The following is a 20480-nucleotide window of genomic DNA, read 5'->3' as shown; positions in this document are numbered from 1 at the left end:
CATGAGGGTGGCTAAAACACGCACACCTCCACAAAACTCTGCCCCCAGAAACCCACACACAGACTAAAGGGGGCTTCCAAAGTATATTGGGAGAGAAATGACCAGGGCTGGGGAGGAGCACCAAACAGTATGCCACGGCCCCAGGTGGGGGGAGCCGAGGATGGGCTTTGGGCCTCTGGGAACCCTCAGGAGGTTGTAGGCTCCTCTCTGCTCTCCATGGCCATCAGTCTTATTTGCCACAGGAGACAAGAAGATCCCATCCTCCTACTCGAGCTCCAGGAGTGAAGGGACTGGATCGCTTGGGCTCCATGTTGCATTCGCTGGACCTACAACAATGCCCGGTATACTGCAGGTGCTCCAGAAACGTTTCCTGTTGCATGAACGGTTACAGGGTTCCCGAACTCAAGCTTCAAGGGTGACCTGCAATCCTGATACGTCACTATTTAGTAAGCAGCTCCATGCTCGCCTTATATACACCATTCCTTTATCTGCAGGAATCCATCCCATTCATATTTTATTCACACTATAAAAATGTAAACATAATGTAGGATGGTATTAACAAATCCGTGGGGTTTCAGTGGGAGTTACCTGAACTGGAGGGAGCGTCGGATGATGGCCAGAGACATGAAATCGCCCCTCCCGTGTTCATTCTCCCCGCAGTACAGCAATAAGCCATCCTCCGCCTCTGCCTATTGTTCGAACAAAAGCCACACGAACAATGAGCACCACCTGGAAACACTCATGAATATGAAACCTGAGCACTCTCTCTGTGGTCCTGTTTACAAAGGGGCAAACATACAGACTCCAGTGAACTCCCAGGTACCAATTCTCCATTCCTTTCCAGGAAACAAAGGGCAGTGGTATCAACAGTGGGTGAGGAATGGCAGTGAGTTTGGAGAAAGCTGGCTCCGCTTTTGACCTGCTCATCCCTCGGCTTGGTGGGTCCACCGGCAGAGCTTCAGGAAAACCATGTGCACAGAGACCACCATCACAGGGAGGCTGTTGGTATGTCCATCGAATTCTATTTTCACCAAAGAGCATTCTATTTTATTTTATTTTTTTTACTCTTTTTACCTCCCTCCCTCTGGAGAAGCATGCACATTTGCTTCTTTCCTTCTGTTAGGGGAACAGGATGATAAAATCCGCCCTGCTGGTAGACTAGGTTGGTTTTCACCCATGTTGGCTGCCCTAGACGGATGGATCATCTTTTGGACACTCAGCACTGTGACCATGACCTCAAAGGGGACTTGTTTCCAGATTTCCAAACCTTGCTGTGTTGTCTGAGATGCCCAAAAGAATAACTCTAAACTGAGGTCCCTGATTGAAATCTGATTTGCAGTTGATTCAGATCCAAGAGCATCCACTGGGCTCTCACTATGTGCCAGGGCTGTGTAGGTAGCCATTTTTCTATTTGTTCGGTTATCATCATAGCAAGGATGACAGACATGTGAGCTCCCTTTAAGAGGGGTTTTGGAATGGGGAATGCATTATGCCTCTGAGATTCTGGTCTGTGAAGAGTCACAATGATGACTAGAGCCACAGCGCTAGGACCTGCATGCTCTCATGGGCCAGCCAGCCACTTCCATGGTTCAGTAGCATACAGAACCCACCCTGCACTCAGCGGCACCCTTGAATGTGTGAATGCACCCATCGTTCTTGCTACCCTGTGAACGTGTTTAAGGACAGACTCTGTGTCATATTTACCTTTGCTATTTACCTCCACACTTCCTGCACTCCCAGCCCGCCCCATTTGATATAGCACAATGCTGAGCTAAGATGTCCGTCCGATAGGCATTCATCAAACAACTAATCCTTCTTACCCTAAATTCAAGAGTAATTTGAAATGCCTGATAGGAGTTCTTCAGAGGCTCAAAAGTTACATAGGAGTGGCCAAAGAACTGGGGATACTGTATAGCAATATCTGAAAAGATAAAAAGACAACATAAAAGCATACTATATGATTTCCTTACTTCTTCAAATGCAAAAATCAATTTATGACATTGCCTAGAGGTCATTAAGTGAAAACCCCAAAAATCTGTTACACCTAGCTTATTATCTTCTCTACTTTTTACACCTATGATTCTCATTCTTGGGAACTTCAAGCTTCAGAAATTCCTAGGGAGAAACTGGAGATTGTTAACTTGCTACCCTAAAAAGAAATCACTGGTTTCAAGACCACTGACACCTGCCTTCCAGCTGGACATCTGTGTAATGTAAGTTGGCTCAATTATTACCTTTCTTAACTTCATGTCCATGTTTTAGCTGCACTTTTTCAGTAGAGATGTGATCCAAGTAAAGTCTGCCTCCCCTAGGTGCTGTTAGGATGATTTATTAACTGCCCCAAAAGTACTACACGTATGGCACATATAGAAACAGGGCGCTATTCAACTAGAAGCAATGGAAGTGGCCTTAGATTTTTCCTGGATAGCTAATTTAATTATGAATACATGGAAAAGGTGCTTATCTTAGAAAAAAGGCTAGAAGGAACCATGTGTGGAGCATAAAACTGCCCTCTGGTTCCCACTGGGGCCAACCCCCCACAACGTTCTTCTCCCCACCAAGGGCCTACCTTCTGAGCAGCTTGCACCACCTTTGCCCAGGTTGCAATGGCACCGCGAGCCCCCCCAGGTGTAGTCATTGGCACAAAAGCTATCAGCAGAGCAGAGCGTTTCATCACAAGGCATGTCAAAGAGCCTTGGCATTATAAGCACACCATTCTTCCCTTTCCTCTCCACTGGAGTGGGCTGGGGAGCCACCGCAGTCGTTGGGAGAGATGCTAGGGTAGGGGGGCCAAGCCTCGGAGCAGTCTTTGGGTTTGACCTGAGTGCCATCTTGGATTCCGCCAAAAATTTCCTATTTCCTCCTTTGAGAGCAGGAAGTGGTTTCGCCTAAAGCCAGAGAAGAGAAAGGGTTGAGGATTAACACAGCACAGTGTTTGGACAGCCTTATTTACGGTTGATGTCTAATACTTGACAATACGGTCACTTTTGTTATTTCTCAAAACCCTAGGATGTAGATGGGGCAGATAGTACTGACCCCAGTTTATGGACAAGAACTTTAGGCTCAGGATTTTAAGTACCTTTCCCTGTGCTATTCAGAAAATCAGTGGTAAAGCTGATATTACATGATTTTTATTATTATAATATCACAAAGATGTATTACTTTGTCAAAGAATTGTTCATTTCCTTGTAATAGCTGACTTTGTACACGTCCACTTGGTGGGAAATCTAAATATGTTTCTGCCAGATTGTGAAGTCAGCAGGCAGGGGCTGGCTACAGGACATTAGCATGGGCGGTACCTAGTTACTATGAATTTATGAGCACTTGGAGCCTAATACAGAAAATAAATAAGTGTTAAGAGCAAATGGGCCAATTTAAGTAAGTTTTAAATAAAATGTTTATGGTCCATTGGTTAAATTGCCTTGTTCAGCATGAAAACAAAAACTCCCAGGTTTTACGAGCAGAGATTCTTGTTACCTCCTCAAAGGAAATATCCAAATCTAAGTAGTCTTCAAACCCGTCATCATCCTCACCAACTCCCGTGTCGACTGTATAACGGGATCCATAGCGGCCACTTCCTGCTTCCTCGCGGCCTTCACGGAGAAAAGAGCACACACTGTGAACATACACCTTCCCTCCCTTTTCTATCCTAATTGAGCCATATACGGAGAGCTCTGTCAAACGGATCAGGATGTATTGGGAACACACAAAGGATTCAACACAAGAGACCAAAAAATTTAAAAAAAAGTTTCATCTCATAAGTACTAAGGCCAGTTAGTACCAGAAAGATCTGCCATTTTATATTGACAAGACTGGCAGAAAAAATGTAAATGTTGGGCAATAAAAGAATATTACCAAGGATGGGATCCATGGGGACTCTTTATACCCTGATGTTAGATGTATACAACCACTTTGCAAAAATTCTTGGAAATAAGTAGATAATGTTCACACCTTTTGACCCAGCAATTTCACCCCAACTTACAAAATCTGGAGAAATCCTCCCACATGTGTACCAGGACATGTGCAAAACACATTCATAGCATCAGAATTTATAATAGTAAAAAACATTTCAAATTTGCTATTTATAACAAATAGTAACACCCTAAATATCTGTCAACAGAGACTAGATAAGTGAATTATATTCTATCTATGGAATGGAATACTATATTGCAGGAGAAATGAATGAATGAGTACTTAAGGAATCGACATGGCTTAATCTCACATTATTCCATGCAAAAAATGTAAATTGCAAAAGAACATATCCACTTTGATGCCATTTATATAAAATTCAACAGCAAGCAAAATTTAATATATTATTTAGGGATAAATATATATAAAAAGAACTATATAGAACTAAATATATATATTTATGTGTAAATATATATATGTGTGTATATGTATATAGTTCTAAATATATATGTAGATGTGTATATATATATATATATATGTGTATGTCTTAAACTCATAAGAAAAGTAGGACCATGACATAAATACCTGAGGGAAGGTAGAAGAGGGATGTGAATGAGCTGTAGGACACAGAAGCCTTTGAGTGCTCTATAACAGTCTATTTCTTAAGACAGGTGCTGGGTACCTATGAGTGTTCATATTATCTTTATATGAACCCTTGATGTATGAAATATTTCACTACAAATTCTTTAAAACAAGAAAGAGACATTGCACTAGAGTAAACACTCCTACCCCCAGAAAAAGGGGGCCCTACATGGCTATCTTGGGTGCCATTTCCATCCATCCTAGCAGGACAATGGGATCTTTGAAAACTGGAAGGTGGGCTGAGAAAAACTCTTAGGAGACAATACATGACATTGCCCTTTGAGGGATGGTCACAAAATCTACCGATCTGCAACCATCCTGCCTTAGGCGCACACAGGTGGTACTCCCCCAGGGTCTGAGAGTCTTCCAAAGTGCTGCTCCATAGCACCCCCATTTCCTCCCAGTCAGTTTGGGCCTAGGTACCAACTGCCTTCTCTAAAGAGGACATACTGGGCACCAGCCCTTTATGTCTGGTGCCCAGTATGTCCTCTGGCAACAGAAACTGACTTTTGTAGGTTGCCAATGCTCATCAGACATTCAGTGTTTGGATTACTGGCTAGAAAAAGAAAAAGAAAGGAGAGGAGGGAGACGTGAAAAATATAAACTGAATTTAAAGACATTCTGCTTTCAGAATAAGCTAAGCCAAACACCTTTCTCACAAAAGCAAACTCACCCTCCTTTAAGCAAAAAAGGAAAAAAAAAAAAAGCATGCAGATTGAAAACAGAGTTGAAGGACATGACAGAAAAAGGGTGTAGGAAGCCTTCTCGGTGGGCACACTGTCGACCAGAAATCTCCTCTGGACCAGGAAGAGAGAGACCGTGGTGGGCAGGTAATGTGGAGACAGCAGGGAAGGAACTGTTCTCAGGTGCTCAGGCACATTTTGGTGGAGGTGGGATAACATAGGGGAGGTGGTGTTCTCACCACCTTCGCTTCAATTCCCCACAGTTTTATTTAAAATAGCCTACACGTCAGCTGAAAATTCAAGCCTGTTGATTCCAGGTTTATACCTGGATGCAAGTTCTCTTAAGCCACCTGCATCCAGCTGGCATAGCTGTGTGCCAGATGTCTTCACACAAAAAGCCAGGAAGCCCTGGAACACAGCTTTCCTCTCGTCTCTCTGAAGCCGTGCATCTTTCCACCTCTCTCCTCGACTCTCCCTTTCTCTGGGTCCCTCTCTCACTCTCCGTTTCTATGTCTGTCTCTCTCATAGATTCACCATCGTCAAATTAAGGAGGAAAGAATCCATTTGACAATCAAAGAACTATACATGAAGAGAGCTGGGTTTTGTCTCCAGGGAGCTGGTCTCTCTCTACCAAGGTGTTCTCCCTGCCCTGTGCACATTCTTGCCATTCTTGTACTATGCTCATCAAAGTCAAGATTCTCTTCATTTCATCTTATGATACCCTATCTGAAGAATAAAAACTTTCAAAGACCACCACAACCTACAAGATAAATCCTAGGCTCTTGGTTGAGAGTTCAAGGATCTCAATGTAACCCCTCTTCCTCCTTCTTTCCCCCATCACCATCATTTATTGAAACCTACTGTCTCTCCACAATTAACAGGTATTGTTGTGTGCATGATGTAATACATTTCTAAACTTTATAATAATCCTGCAAAGTAAGAATGGTTAATTTCACTTTATAGATAAGTAAATTGAAATTCATAAAGGTTAAATCATTTGACTAAGATCAAAGACTTTATAACTGGCCAAGCCTAACTCAAAGCCAGATCTGTCTGGTTGCTACTTTCCCAGTTGCCTGTTAGAGAAGAAGCTACTATGGAGGTGGAAAGAGCCTGAGATTTAGAAAATTAATACTTATTGACCAGTTTTAGTGTGCCAGGAACTTTTCATACATTATTTCTATTAATCCTCAAAAGGTTCTGTGTTATTGGTATTATTATCTCCATTTTACCATGTGGAGATATAAGCTCAGAAAGATTAAATAACTTGCTCAAAGGCACGCAGATGGTAAATAGCAGAGCTAGAATTTGGTCTCTCTTTTGACTACATCATACTACTTATAATCTGACTCCAAATTGTATTTTCAGCAATTTTTCTCCTCTTCAAAATTCCTAATAGCCAAACTGGTCGACCAGTTATCTCAATACATCTTGTGTTTTCTTATCCCAAGACTGGTTATTACTTTTTTCCACATTGCCATATTTTCTTCCTCTCCTATATCCTACACATAGCTTACCCATCCTCCTAATTTCATGCATCCTGTGGAGACAGAGCCGAATGTATATCATCAAAAGGCCAAAATCAAATGGTATTTTAAAAAGAGAACATCAGACACTTCCAGAGAAAAGATGGTGATTCCACAAAAGATGGAACTGGCAAGACCTGTAGGACATTCCTCCATCTCCTCCTGGTTTGGGCCATCCACTCATGGATATGTGAGCTTAGAATAAACTTCCACAGCTTGATAAAATCAACAGATGTTTAAATTTTATTTCCACCTCTGGACTCCTGGCCCTGGAATGCAGCTCTTGTGTTTCCCAACTCAGCTGTGTACCTCTTGAAGGCAGGAACCATAATTTTAGACTCCTTGATATCCCTTTCCATCATCCAATTAAGTCCATTTAAGTAACACTTCACATACTTTAAAGTTGAAGGAGACCTTAGACACCATCCAGTCCAAACTTCCCATTTCATAAATGTGTAAACTAAGGCCACAGAAGACAAGTGACTTGAGATCAAGGTCATACATCTCATCAGAAGATCTAGGACCAGAATTGGATCATATGACCCCTACTTCAATATCCATAACACCCTATCACACACTTTTTGGTGCCAAGTATTTAAGATATTTTAGCCAGAAGAACATGAAAACACTGAAATTGGGTGTAGGTAGCTGAGGTCTCCTCCTGCCCCTTAGCCCACCTAGGAAGTCTATTTTGAAGGAAACTCCTCAGAGAAAAGGACCATGGATGTGTTGCAGCTGCTATGAAATGGTACCATGATGAGAATGGAAATGATGCCAGACTCTCTGTTCTTTCTAACGAGTAGAATAAAGCATGTATTATTCACTGGATAAAGTCCTTTGGTATTTATAAAAACTGCTCTATTTTGACATGATATCGCATATCTCTTTGAAGCCAGAGGCTACTGCTTGGTTTGGGGAAATGAAGGGTGTGAGATAAGGGTGGGGAAAGGAATATGGAATTATAAGGACTCAGGGTGTCCTTATAATTTGGCTCAGGTCATGAAGTCTTTGAATAGAAAGATCTTAGAGATCAGTTACCACAAGTCCATTTTACAGATGGGTAAACTGAGGCTCAGAGAGTCCATGTGACTTGCCCAGAGAGACAGCTCATTGGTGGCAGAACTGATCCAGAATTCTGGGCTCCTGATGCTGCTTTCCACTACCCTTTACAGCATCTCAAATTCCCTATCCCTCATCATAACCTGGGCTAATAGTTACTTCCCATTTTTAATAGGAAGGGAAGGAGCACAGCATGACTGGAAGGAACATGGAATAAAATTCTCTGCTCTTGTTCATGGATGGCCCCACCACCTCAGAGTCCAAATCCATGGCTTCCATGAAGTTTTTACCAATGCCATTTCTAAGTGAATACGGAATGCACAGTCCGAGACAGTGATAAGAATTCTCTCAGTAGCCTGGGGTTATTGTAATTAAGGTACATAACATATCCCGTTCTACTTGGCATGCTGTTAATTAGGAAAAGAGAACATTAAAAAGGAGGCATTTATTTAGAACAAGAAAAGTCAAACCACTGATTGAATGTAAAACAAGTTCAAGGGTTCTTCCACTACAAGAAAAACTAATACACAAAATACAAATTACTACTAACAAGTTAAGGGTGATTTATTTGGCAAAAACCTGTATGTTTATTTTTTATATTTTAAAGATTTATTTTTTTTTCTATTTTTTAAAGATTTATTTATTTGAGAGAGAGAGAGGGCATGCATGTGGGGGAGAGGCAGAGGGAGAGAGAGAATCCTGAAGCAGACTCCCCGCTGAGCATGGAGCCTGACTCAAGGCTTGATCCCAGGACCCTGAGATCATGACCTGAGCCAAAATCAAGAGGCGGCCGCTTAACTAACTGAGCCACCCAGGCACCCCTGTATGTTTATTTTTATAAAAGCATCACAAGTGTTCTATAAATAGTGAGTTTCTCTGATGTATCAACATGGTGTAGTTGGAAATACCCCTGGTCACAGAATCCAAATAATTATGAGAGGGACACAGATGACTATGTGACCCTGAGTGAGACACTTAATCTCTCTGGGTCTTATGTTTTCTAATAAAACAAGGAATGGGATTAGATTTGATGACCTACAGGATCCTTTCCAGTACTAACATTCTGTGACCCTGAAGTTCACACTTTTGATTTAGACATATTGTTGGCATCTGTTACTTCAAGCAAGGTTTGAAAAAGAAACAACTGGGGAATTTTATTTATGTGGATGAAAAAGAAAAAAAAAAAGGAGTTAGTTCAGCAAGGAAGTTACATGCTTTGGGGATTGTGGCTTTGTGTTCAACATTATGAGCCTCCTAGAAGATAGGATGTCATTTATCAGCATTCATCTTCATTTATAAGGACCAGGTTATGTGAGGCCCTTCTCTTAACAGCTCTTGACAATGGATGAGAGAGGAACACTGATTCCCCACTCCTGAAGTTGTAATCATGCAGAAAGTTTCCCAAAATACTACTAGATTCTTGTCCAACCCCTTTGCCTCCCTAAAGAGGTAGAGACAATAGCCTAACTCTGGGTGGAAGCATTTGGTCCACATTTCTGAACTGAGTGAAGCTAATCTCTCAAAGGACCTGGGGGAGGGAGGAGGAGTTGGGGGCAAATTCAGTCCCTCCCACCTCCCTTCTCAACCTAGAAAAGTGGAACGCAGTGATCTGGGCAGGTGTGACTTCTCTGCAAATGCAAACTTTCCTTCAAGTGGGCTCTTCCCTAGTCAGAGGGGAGTTCGCAAAACCCACTTTGTACCTTAGAGTAAGCTACGTTCTCCGCCCGGGCTTTATCGGAAATAAGGATGACAATTTGATTCTTTATCTGCTGACTATGCTGTCTTATTTCTAGTTGGTTCAGAAAGTGGACAAGGAGGACAAGTATTTTTAACTGCGCATCCTCAAAACCTCAACTCACCAGAAGAAGAATGGTTGGAGGAAAAGGGTCCCCCATGAAGCAATGTGTCATGGACGGAAACTGAGTCATCTCTTCCGATGCAAATATTCAAGACTCGGTTGGTTGGATGGAAAAATGACAGATCAGACCTGTGGCCTTTGTCCTTTTAGAGATTCTGTCTTACTGCCAGTTCAAGCCCCATCTCATACCAATTTATTCCTTCTCATCCTGCTCCAGTCAGAAATAACACTGGTTCTTCTTTCAATTTGGGAGGCACATCATGCTTTCTCTGCCTCAGGGTCTTTGCACATGCTATTCTCTGTGCTTGGAAATCATCCCTCATTGTGCATCTTTTGCCTTTTGAATCCTTATATCTCTGCTCAAAATCACTTTCTTAGAGATGTTTTTCTCTGTACCCCAAATAAAGTCAGGTTCTCTTCCTATATATCCTCATGGTTCTCTCCTCTTTTACAGCATTATTAACTTGTAGTTACATATTTATCTGTGGAATGATTTCATAACTGTGACTCTCCCAATAGATTGAAAATGCCTTGAAGAAGGCAATACTGTCTATATCAGTTTCTACTATAACACCAAACCTTACTCACTCCCTGGCACATTTTAGAAATTTACATTAAGAAATAAAAAGAGTGAACTTTTAAAATAATTTAGGCATAATAAAAATATATGATTGCAGCATTCATCTGGATTCTTTAATAGCAAAACTCTAGGCACAAAACTCTAGCACACATAAAGGTCTTAAAAGCTATCAATTCTTTCCAAGATCTTAAAGAAATCATTCCTCAGACTTTTCCTGGAAAATCATCCATACCCTCTGCCCCTTCTGGAGTGGGTCTTCCAAGCATTAAGTTGCTTTGGCTTGGGCTATATGCTTTAAGTGAAGTCAGTCCTGCCACCTTGGCCAAAAATGATGGAACCAGGATCTAGGCCTGAGCCTAAGACCACCATATGCAGACCAACCACCTCTGAGAGGCCTCATGTGAAAATCTACCAAAAGGAGGGCTTCATATCCAAGGGCAAGGCAGATTTCAACCATAATCCCTCCTCCCTTACCTCTTCTCCGTAGATACTATAGGAGTAAACATTGGATTTCTGAGCTTCCTTTGCATCTAGGGATGACTGTGAGGTAGTCTGAGTCAGTAAGATGCAAGTAGAAGTCTTCTGGAACTTTCCTTTCTACTATGTTGTCTTTGGCAGTGAGGGTGGTTGTGATGGCTGGAAGTCTAGTGTATTCCTAACTGAAATGAATTAGACCCTCTTCTTGGGAAATGTACCCACCAACTGTGCGCATGCTGGGAGGCGGGGGCACAGAGCTCCCCTGTGATCCTGAAGGTCACTGGGAGAGACTTCTGGTTCTGCAGAAACTTAGCCTACTCAACATCAGCCTCAGCAGCACAGGGATTCAGAGTGTCTACAAGGACACTGAATGGTTTCTCTTGCTCCTTCCTTTCCCCCAAATAATCTGCCTGAATGTTTTCCTCCAACTTAAATAGATCTAACTAATCCAGGGTGTGTTTCTATAGTGGTAGGAGTGGGGTGTTGGGAGAGAGCTGCTCTAAGTACCAGGCATAGGCAGATGTGTTTGCTCATTTCTGTTTCATGCTTCATGAAACTCTCATCTGACTGTAGCTCAGGATGATATCCCAGGCACCAAGTGACTTCTAGGGCCCTCACCTCAAAGTTTCTCTGACTCCTTTATCTTTATGCACACACACACACAGGACATGCCGACTATGCATAACCCCTGTGGGGTGTTGCCTTTTGAAGAACATAAACCTGTCAACCAAGCACAAGCCACTGTATCGCTCTCCCTCAGAGCTTCCCTTTCTAAAGATAATGGGGCCGTGGAAAGTTAAGCAAATGGCCAGAAACCAAGGTGTTAGGCACCTACTTCTTTGCTACCTGCTAATGGAGGAAATACATAGGCAAAGTATAATGCAAGAGGTTGCAGGAAGACCCAAGGCCATATTTTCATCACGCTGTGCTAGAAATTTCAGACTTGGAATCTTTGTGACTTCAAAGAATAATGAATAGTAATTCACTGACAACTTTCTGTGGCGATACCTCAGAACTCAAGGTGGAGTGGGCACTATTTAGGCAATGAAAACATTTCTAAGCAGCCAACATGGTGGCTGGCATTATGAATTCAGTGTTATGTATATAGCAGGCACTCAATATGGATTTGTTAGGTAAGAGAATGACTGAGTGACTGAATGTTCTCTTTGAGAGCCAAATCTTACAGTGTGCTCTGCACATGGTAAACACAAAATAAAAGTTTTCTGGAAGACCCCGGTTTTCACCTGGTCAATGCCAAATCGCCAAGTGTCTAGCCAGTCATTTTCACTGGGCGTTTAGTAGCAAAGAAAACTATTGTCCGTAGTGTCAGGAGAATATGGCTTAAAAAGTGAGATATCTCTCTTTCCCTCTCTCCCTCTCTCCTTCTCTCTCTTCCTGTGGGATAATTTGGCAGTCTATATCAAGCATTTGAGTTATTCAATTTTGTAATTGTATTAGAAATTTATCTTAAGAAAGTAGTCAGATGTATTATACATTTTCATTGTTTTTTAAAATTATTTTAAATTTGATGGCATGTGATATGTTCACGGGACAACGTTATGTTTGGAAAAATGGAGGTCACTGGCCCTCTTCACATGAACAGTAGAGGTAGAAGCAGGTTGGAGTTGGCTGAACAGTGCACAGAGGTAAAAAAAAAAAAAAGTGGTAACAGTGAATGTAGACAACACAATAACTCTAGCTTGAAAGAAAGCTGAGAAACAAGATGGGAGGGGGAGGGGTTGTGGGGTCAATGGAGTCTTTTCTGTGAGGATGGCATCCATGTTTGGGTGCTGATGAGAATGATTTAGAAAAGCTGGGAGGGAAAGATGGATCTTATGGGGGAAACTGGGGGTAGCAAACACAAAACTGATGTATATGGTGTGATCTCCAATGGGCCAGTACAAAACAGGGCTGAGTTCATACCCTGCACTTGGGACCCAGGAGACAGAGTAGAGAGCGAGATGAGAAAGAGGATAAGCAGCTTGCTGAGGGCTCGCGGTCTAGTGGGGAAGGAGACACGCCCGCACCCATGGCATGGGATGACTCATGCCGTGTGTGGGAGCACCACTGTTACCATGGACTTCCTGTGGTCTTTTTAAAGCGGCTTCACATTTGGGCATCATCTGTGGCCCAGGTCTCTTTTAGGTATTGTGATCACCAGATGGTTTAAACCAGAGATGATTATACCTTCCCATCCCTCCTCCCCAAGTTGAGACACTATGCTAAGAGAAATCATTACCATCACAAAATTCTGTATTTGATTAAGTGGTTTTTCAACAATGAGAGTGAAACAGGGACTGGATCATAAAGTGGAGTGAGTTTATCACTAACAGACCCTCAAGGATTTACTGAAAAGTATACTTCAGGAAGAAGAAGGAAAGAATAAATGTAAAAAGTAATGGGCAGAGAAACTCATAAACATTTGGATAAATCTAAATAAGCATTACTATATAAAAAAAAAATCTAACCTGTGGCTACTAAGCAAGGTGGGACAAAAATACTGAGATAACATGTAAGACAAGAAAGAACTGACTTAGAATGAGGCTGCTAAGGTCCTTTTATTGTTTGTGATGAGGGTAATAGATATCGATTAACTAGACTATAAAAGGTTTTTCTTTTAAGATTTTCTTTATTTATTTGAGAGAGAGCAAGAGAGCTCATGCGTGCACATGTGGTGGGGAGAGGAGCAAAGGGAGAAGGAAAGAGACTCTTAAGTAGAATTCCCCGCTGAGCGGGGAGCTCAACTCAGGACTTGATCTCATGACCCTGAGCTCAAGACCTGAGCCGAAACCAAGAGTCCAAAGCTTAACCGACTGAGCCACTCAGGCGTCCCTATAAAAGTTTGAAAGTTAACAATTTATGGGTGGTAAATAAAAGAATGTATAATTCATCCTTATAGAGGGGGAAGGGAGGCTAAGAAAATATAGTCAATCCTAAAAAAAAACAACAGAAAAGAAGCGACAAAGATTCCCCCCCGACACCAAATAAAGAAAAAAGCAGAGTAAATAACACAAAATAAAAGGGTAGAAATAATAGAACATGTTAACAACTACAGTAACTGTAAAACAAAACAAAACAAAAACCTTGCCATTTAAAGGATGGTGCTTGTCAGACTGGATTTTTACAAGTTGAGCTGTATATTGTTCCTAGAAAGTACCTACAACACAAGATACAGAGAGATCAAAAGTAAAAAAATGTAAAAGATGTTTCAAGCAATAGCTAAAAGGAAGCTAGTGTATCTGTATTATCATTGGACAACATAAACTTTAAGGGAAAAGAGAAGCAGCATCATTAATGTTAAAAATGGTTGCTAACTAATGATTAAAGGAACCACCAGGAATATAAGATGATTCTAAGCTTGTATGTACCTAATATTACAACCTCACATATATATCAAGAAAAAGATTGAGAGAAGTACAGGGAGATGTAGCGGGAAATTTTAATGTATCTCTCTCAGTAACTAATAGATCAAGTAACTAATAGACAACATACAAATTTGAACAACAATATTAAAAAGCTTGATCAAGTAGACATATATAGAACCCTAGACACCAAAATAAGAGAATGCACATTCTTTTCAAAAGTACACGGGAAAAGTGCATGAAAAGAAAATTGTGACTACAAAAGTAAAAAAAGAAAGAAAGAAAGAAAATTCCACAAATTAAACTAATTTAAAACAGCCTTCCAAGTATAAGAGACCAGAGAGTAAGTGTAACAAAAGTGCACTAAAAGACTTTGGAAAGATCCAAATAAATGAATGAAATATAACATGGCCATAAATTGGATAAGTCTATATCATGAAGATGCCAATTCTTCCAGAATTAATTTATACATTCAATATAGAATTCAACATAATTCTGATTTTTAAAATCCTAATAGAGTTTTTCATGGAATCAAAAAATTTATTCTAAAATTTATGTTGAAGAGCAAAGGGTCAAGAAAAGACAGGGCAATTTTGAAGAAGAATGAGGTTGAGTAGAATTACCTACCAGATATCATGATTCTATACACCTGCAGAAATTAAGACAGTGTGATATTGATGTAGGGATAAAGAAATAGACTATAGAACTCAGAAACAGATCCATAAATGTGTGGAGATTGGATATACAGAAAGATCCCATTACAAATCAATAGGAGAAAGGATTAATGATTCAACAATTGGTGCTGGGGAGACTGGTTATCTATATTATATATATATATAAAGTTAGGCTCCTACTTCCCCGGGCCTAAAAGTAAATTTCAGGTAGATTGAGACCCTGAATATGAAAAGCAAAATTTTCAAGTTTTTAGGATAAAATAAAATTTTGCTTAATGACCTTGGAAAAAGGAAGTAGTTTAAAAAAACACAGAAAGCATAAATCATAAAAGAAAACTTGAGATATTTAACTACATTGAATAAAATAATTTTGTTCATTAATTGATACTGTAAGTGAGGTGAAAGATAAGTCACAGGCTAGCAGAAGATATTTGCAACACATTACTGACTAAGGATTAGTATTTAGATGTATATATTAATGCTTATTAATATATACTATGTAATATATATATACTATGTATATAATTGATGTATCTATATAAGTTAATATCTGTCTACATATATTATATATAGGCACATATACCAATAAAGATAGGTAAAACATATAAACAGTCAATTCATAGAATGACTAATAAAGTTAGAAACTTACATTTAACCTCACTAGAAATAGGGAAATGCAAATCAAAGCAATAATGACATATCATTTTACCTCCATCAGATTGACCCTATTTATAAGTCTGATAATAGCAAATATTGGCAAGGATCAACAGCAAGAAAAGTTTTGAACACTGTCAGTGGAGTGGAGGCAGCTACAAATACTCTGAGGAACATTTTTCTACTAGGTGACAGAGTTGAAGATATGCATGTTCAACACAGCAATTCCATCTGTAAGCTCATCCTCCAGGCGGGGGGCGGGGGTGGAGCTCCTCTACACATGTTCAAGGAAACATACATGAAATTGCTCATTGCAACATTGTTTTTAATGGTAAAAAATGGAACAATTTAAATGTCTAACATCAAAATAATTGATAAATAAATGACAGCGTACTTATACGGTAGAACACTATACAGCAGTGAAACTGCATGAACTAGAACTTTACAATTCAACTTGCATGACAGTCAAAAACATAATGTGTAGAGAAAAATTTGTCAACAAAGGATCCTTGCATGTCATTGCATTTACAAGGAGTGTAGAAACATTCAAAACAATATCCTATCATTTATAAATAAACATATATATGTTAGCATAACGATTAAATGTGTAGGGAAACCATACCACTAAATGCAAACATCTCCAAGAAGAAGGCAGAAGGATGGTGTGGGGAGGGTCCCAGGTGCAGAGTACAGGCTGCTCCTGTTTCTGTTATGTTTTATTTTTGTAACATTGAAGAAAATATGGCAACTGTTAAGATTTGTCAAATTTGGGTTATGGATATAGATGTATTCCTGACATTTTTCACTATGCTTGAAATTGTTCATAATTTTAAAAAAAGTAATGTAACAGAGCCAGAATTTTATTAGGAGAATGAAAATCCACACCTAAGATAGTAAAGACCAAAACTGATACTGGAGAAACTTGAATTAGTGACATGGGGGTGAACCTGAGAAATGTTCCCTAAAAGATGAAAATATAGGAGACAAAATACTATATTCAAATGTGGACACAGAGGACAAGATCCAAACCAAGGGATTAGGGGTATTTCTTCAGTCTTTACCAGAATGATAGAAACATTTCACATGTCTTATGAATCAAAAACATAAAAATAAAACTTGTATGAGCTAGAAGAAAAAACGGAGACTACAGGTTGGAAGAGCTAATATTGCTGCTAAAATGAAGAGACCTACACCTAGATACGAACCTCTAAGATTCCTACAGCAGAAAGAAAAGCCATAGGATTCAGGATGGTGATTTCTGGGTAGACAAGAAGTTGGGGAAGTAAAGAAATAACTTGATGTTGAAATACACAGTCCAGGAGTGACTTGTTGAGATTGTATTAGTTTAGACAAGTTAGGAAGCAAAGGACGTTCTACCACCTTCAGAGAGTGTCTGAACTAAAAAGAATTAAGATACTTTCGAAATATCCTTTTGAACAGTTTAAAGGAAAAACCTTGGTATTCGATAACGGAATGCATTAGATGTTAGCCTCTAAAATATACATGAGGAATTTGCTGAATAATTCTGAAAGCATATTAATCATCAATGCTCCTAATTTTCTAAGGGTTTTCCTTCTGGCAAGTTTGATTATCCCCACAGAAATACCATTAGTCAGCTACAATCCAATTTTTAATGAGGATCAGTAAGAATCTAGCCATGCAAAAAATATTTCTTCACCCATTAAACCACTATTAAGGTCAATATTCATTACACTGCTCAATATTCTTTATATAATGATTCACTTGGTAATTTCTTTCTATAGCTGTATCCAGAAAAAAAATTATTTTCCCTGAAAAATGGGTTTGCATCCTTTGGTCAGATAGAGAGTTCTGTAAGACCTTGATTTTGTTTCTTGTCTATGCTAATAAGTTTAGAGTTTGGTGACCCCCCAGGACTTAAGTGACTGTCTCACCTCACATAATTATATTTGTATTTCTTATTTGATTTCTGATCATCTTATCACATTTATTTTTAATGATGGTGTGTGAATGTGTGTGTGTGTGTATGGGTGTGTATAAAGACTTCCTCAAATGATTTTTGTGCATTGGTGAAATAGAAGTGCTCAAAACAACATTCAAATGTCTTGAGTGAACTCACATTCCAAAAGCTGGTATGGCTCTAGGAGACAGTAGCCCTTAAAGATGAGATACAGGGAAGACCGCTGGTGATACTTAAGCTAGGGAGGGTCCCATGGTGTGCTGTCATGATGAAAACAACATCTACGTTCTGAATAGCATCATAGGAGGAGAGCCAGTCTTAAATCAGGGAAGGGAGTCTGGCTTAAGTCCTTACTCTGACCGGCAGTCATGTCCCATAGAGAGTCTGTGACAGGAGCAAGCCAAACCCTCTCTGGGTCATGGATTAAGGTGTGCCCAAGAAACTTTTTTTTCGAAATAAATGGAAACAAGAGAAATTTGCTCTCACTTTCAAATAGATATTGGCATATTGATTAAACCCACACAGAGAGTAAGGGAAAGCCGGGGTTCAACTGAGGGTTTGCAAGCACTGAAGTATCACGAACTGTTCTCCATCAGAGAGAAAATGATGAAATGCTCATGCTGAGAACTCATTGTCAGAATAACAAATGGAATCATCACAATGCTTTCTAGGGAAGAATTTCCTTTTTCCATGTCTGAACCCTACACCTTGAGAAATGATCATCTGGTAGGAATTTGCTGAGCAAGAAAAGATGAGGGTGCGGAAGGACACACTGACTTCTGGTGACAGTGGGTACAGTCAGCCCACCATCTGCTGGGGTGGAGGGCTCCTGTGATGAAGCCAGGACAGCAAGGCAAGAAAGGCTGGCTGGGCCAGATCATCAAAGATTGTGAATGTCAGGTTAAGGAGCGTGGCATTTCTCCTGTGAACAGGAAGATCAAGAGAGCAACATGCGAATGGGGGTGGTTTTACATTAGCCTAGTGTGGGGGTCCAGGGCGGGGGTGAGGTTCTACATTCTGTCTTCGTGCCCCTGTATCTCTTGGCTTCACGCACATCCTTGAAGATCTCCCTCAACACCCAACCCAGAAAACCTTTTACCTGGATTCTCTTGCTCCTCATCCCCTGTCCCTTTGGAGAAATCCCACTCAGCCATCCCTAATGTTACCTCACTGGGAAACTTTGGCCAATCCACCTCCCAGCGTCCTGATCCACAAAACCCATCCCTGTCCCCTCTTCGAGCTGCAGAGCGCATTCTGCATACTGCACATCACTATGCAGGTGGTAGTGGTATGATGGTCTGTTCACTGGACTGGATCATCAACCCCAGCAAGGCAAGAACTTGTTCAATCCTCTTTGAAAAACGTTTGGCCAAAATAACTACTTGTGAATTAATGACTGATCCTTTTGGTGACTCTATACAGAATATACCCTTGCTTTATGACTTTAAGTGCTCATCTGTATTTATATGAAACTGTGCTCAATTTTCTTACACATTTTGTTCAGTATTATTCAAACTACAGAGTCCAAACACATTAGTGAACAGTAAAAATCACTCAGTGGGGCATGGCCACATTTTTTTTTTTAATGGAACCAGATGGTATCAAAATAGAAAGCTCTGCATTCAGCACACTGAGTATTGCTCTGGGAGACATCTGCGCGCGCCCGCTCGCGCGCACACACACACACACGAATTATAAATGCACTTGTATGCATTGGGCTGCAGTGCAAATTCCAACTTCTTAACTGGGGGTTGCAGCCCAAGAAAGTTGAAAAATACTCCACTCTAGTTGATTTTTTGAGTGCTGGTTAATTTTCCAGTCTGGTTGCCATTTTATTGTGAGCAAAGGTTAGATTTTCTAATTTTATTTTTATCTCAGAGTCAGGTTTCTCCACCTCAACACAATGGACATTTTGGGATGGATCGCTGTTTGCTGTGCAGGCTGGTGCCATGCGTTGAAGGATACTTAGCAGCATCCCTGCCTTCTACTCACTAGATGCCGGTAGCACCTTACCCACTTGTGACAGCCAAAAATGCCTCCAGGCACGGCCAGCTGCCCCCTAGGGGGAAAAATTACCCCCAGCTGGGAACTACTCCTCTCTGGTGCCCCCAAATCATTCAGGCATTCAGGCAGCCTTTAAGAAATGAATAAGATGAGGGGCGCCTGGGTGGCTCAGTCGGTTAAGCGTCTGCCTTCGGCTCAGGTCATGATCCCAGGGTCCTGGGATCGAGCCCCATGTCGGGCTCTTTGCTCAGCAGGGAGCCTGCTTCTCCCTCTCCTTCTGCCGCTCCCCCTGCTTGTGCTCTCTCGCTCTCTTTCTCTGACAAATAAATAAATAAATCTTTGAAAAAAAAGAAAGAAATGCATACGACGGATCTGAAGCAAAGATCCTGCGGGCGCCTACTGAAATGGAAGGTCTGGGGACACCGATCTCCAAAGTTTCTTAACCTCCATCAGCTTTACAACCAGGTCCCGATAGGCCACTTTCTGACCACATGAAACATCATCGGTCTAACCACAGGATTTTCACTCATGTGGCTGGAGCAGTGTGCCACAGGACACAGCAAGTGTCCAGGGTCAGGAGGCGTTCTTGGAAGCAGTAAGAACGGAGAAAGACTCCCAGTACTTCTGGCTGAAAGAAGCAGACCCTTGAGCAAAAGAGGCATCTCATGAAATTCATGTGGAAGCTTCCCACCGGGACCACGGAAGCAACAGTCTCCTTGCTCTGAAAGGAAGCTACAAGTACGCAGGAGACCAGGGAAATTAAGTGTAGGTGGCAAGGAGTGACCCTGCTCTTACGTGGAAGGGCCCGGCCACGCGTGTAAGTGGGGTCTTTGCAGCAGAGAGGTGGGTAAGAGATGAAAAGAGCACTGGCCAGAAGTCCCATGAATCTGACACACATAGCCACTAACTGGGACCTAGAATTCCATGATTTGGTTTGGCTCTCTACTTCTCCTTTTCATGCATATTCTCCTTAAAGTAATATAGAATTGCCTCTCTGTGGGTCTCCCCTCCTCTCTGTCGATTTCCACACCATAGCCACAATGATCCTGTTTAAAAGGTAGGTCAGATCCTATTATTCTGCTGCTGTAGGTCAGATCCTATTATTCTGCTGCT

General features: G+C 40.9%; 1 protein-coding gene across 2 annotated transcripts in view; it reads right to left on the bottom strand.

The window, feature by feature from the left end:
- The window catches only part of LOC118006540 (pikachurin), a 175785-nt gene that overhangs the window by 47588 nt on the left and 107717 nt on the right, over nucleotides 1-20480 (bottom strand). For both annotated transcript variants that reach the window (XM_034999242.1, XM_034999243.1), the window contains exons 8-11: nucleotides 3478-3593; nucleotides 2570-2888; nucleotides 1821-1921; nucleotides 589-689 (exon numbers count right to left, since the gene is read on the bottom strand). In XM_034999242.1, the coding sequence (XP_034855133.1) occupies nucleotides 589-689; nucleotides 1821-1921; nucleotides 2570-2888; nucleotides 3478-3593 (637 nt within the window). The remainder of the gene's footprint in view (nucleotides 1-588; nucleotides 690-1820; nucleotides 1922-2569; nucleotides 2889-3477; nucleotides 3594-20480) is intronic.

Source organism: Mirounga leonina, unplaced genomic scaffold, assembly GCF_011800145.1.
Source record: "Mirounga leonina isolate KUSES-001 unplaced genomic scaffold, KU_Mleo_1.0 Mir_97, whole genome shotgun sequence".
NCBI classification, from domain to species: domain Eukaryota; kingdom Metazoa; phylum Chordata; class Mammalia; order Carnivora; family Phocidae; genus Mirounga; species Mirounga leonina.
The sequence above is the reverse complement of the archived record's forward strand: the minus strand, read 5'-3'. Positions and strand labels throughout refer to the sequence as shown.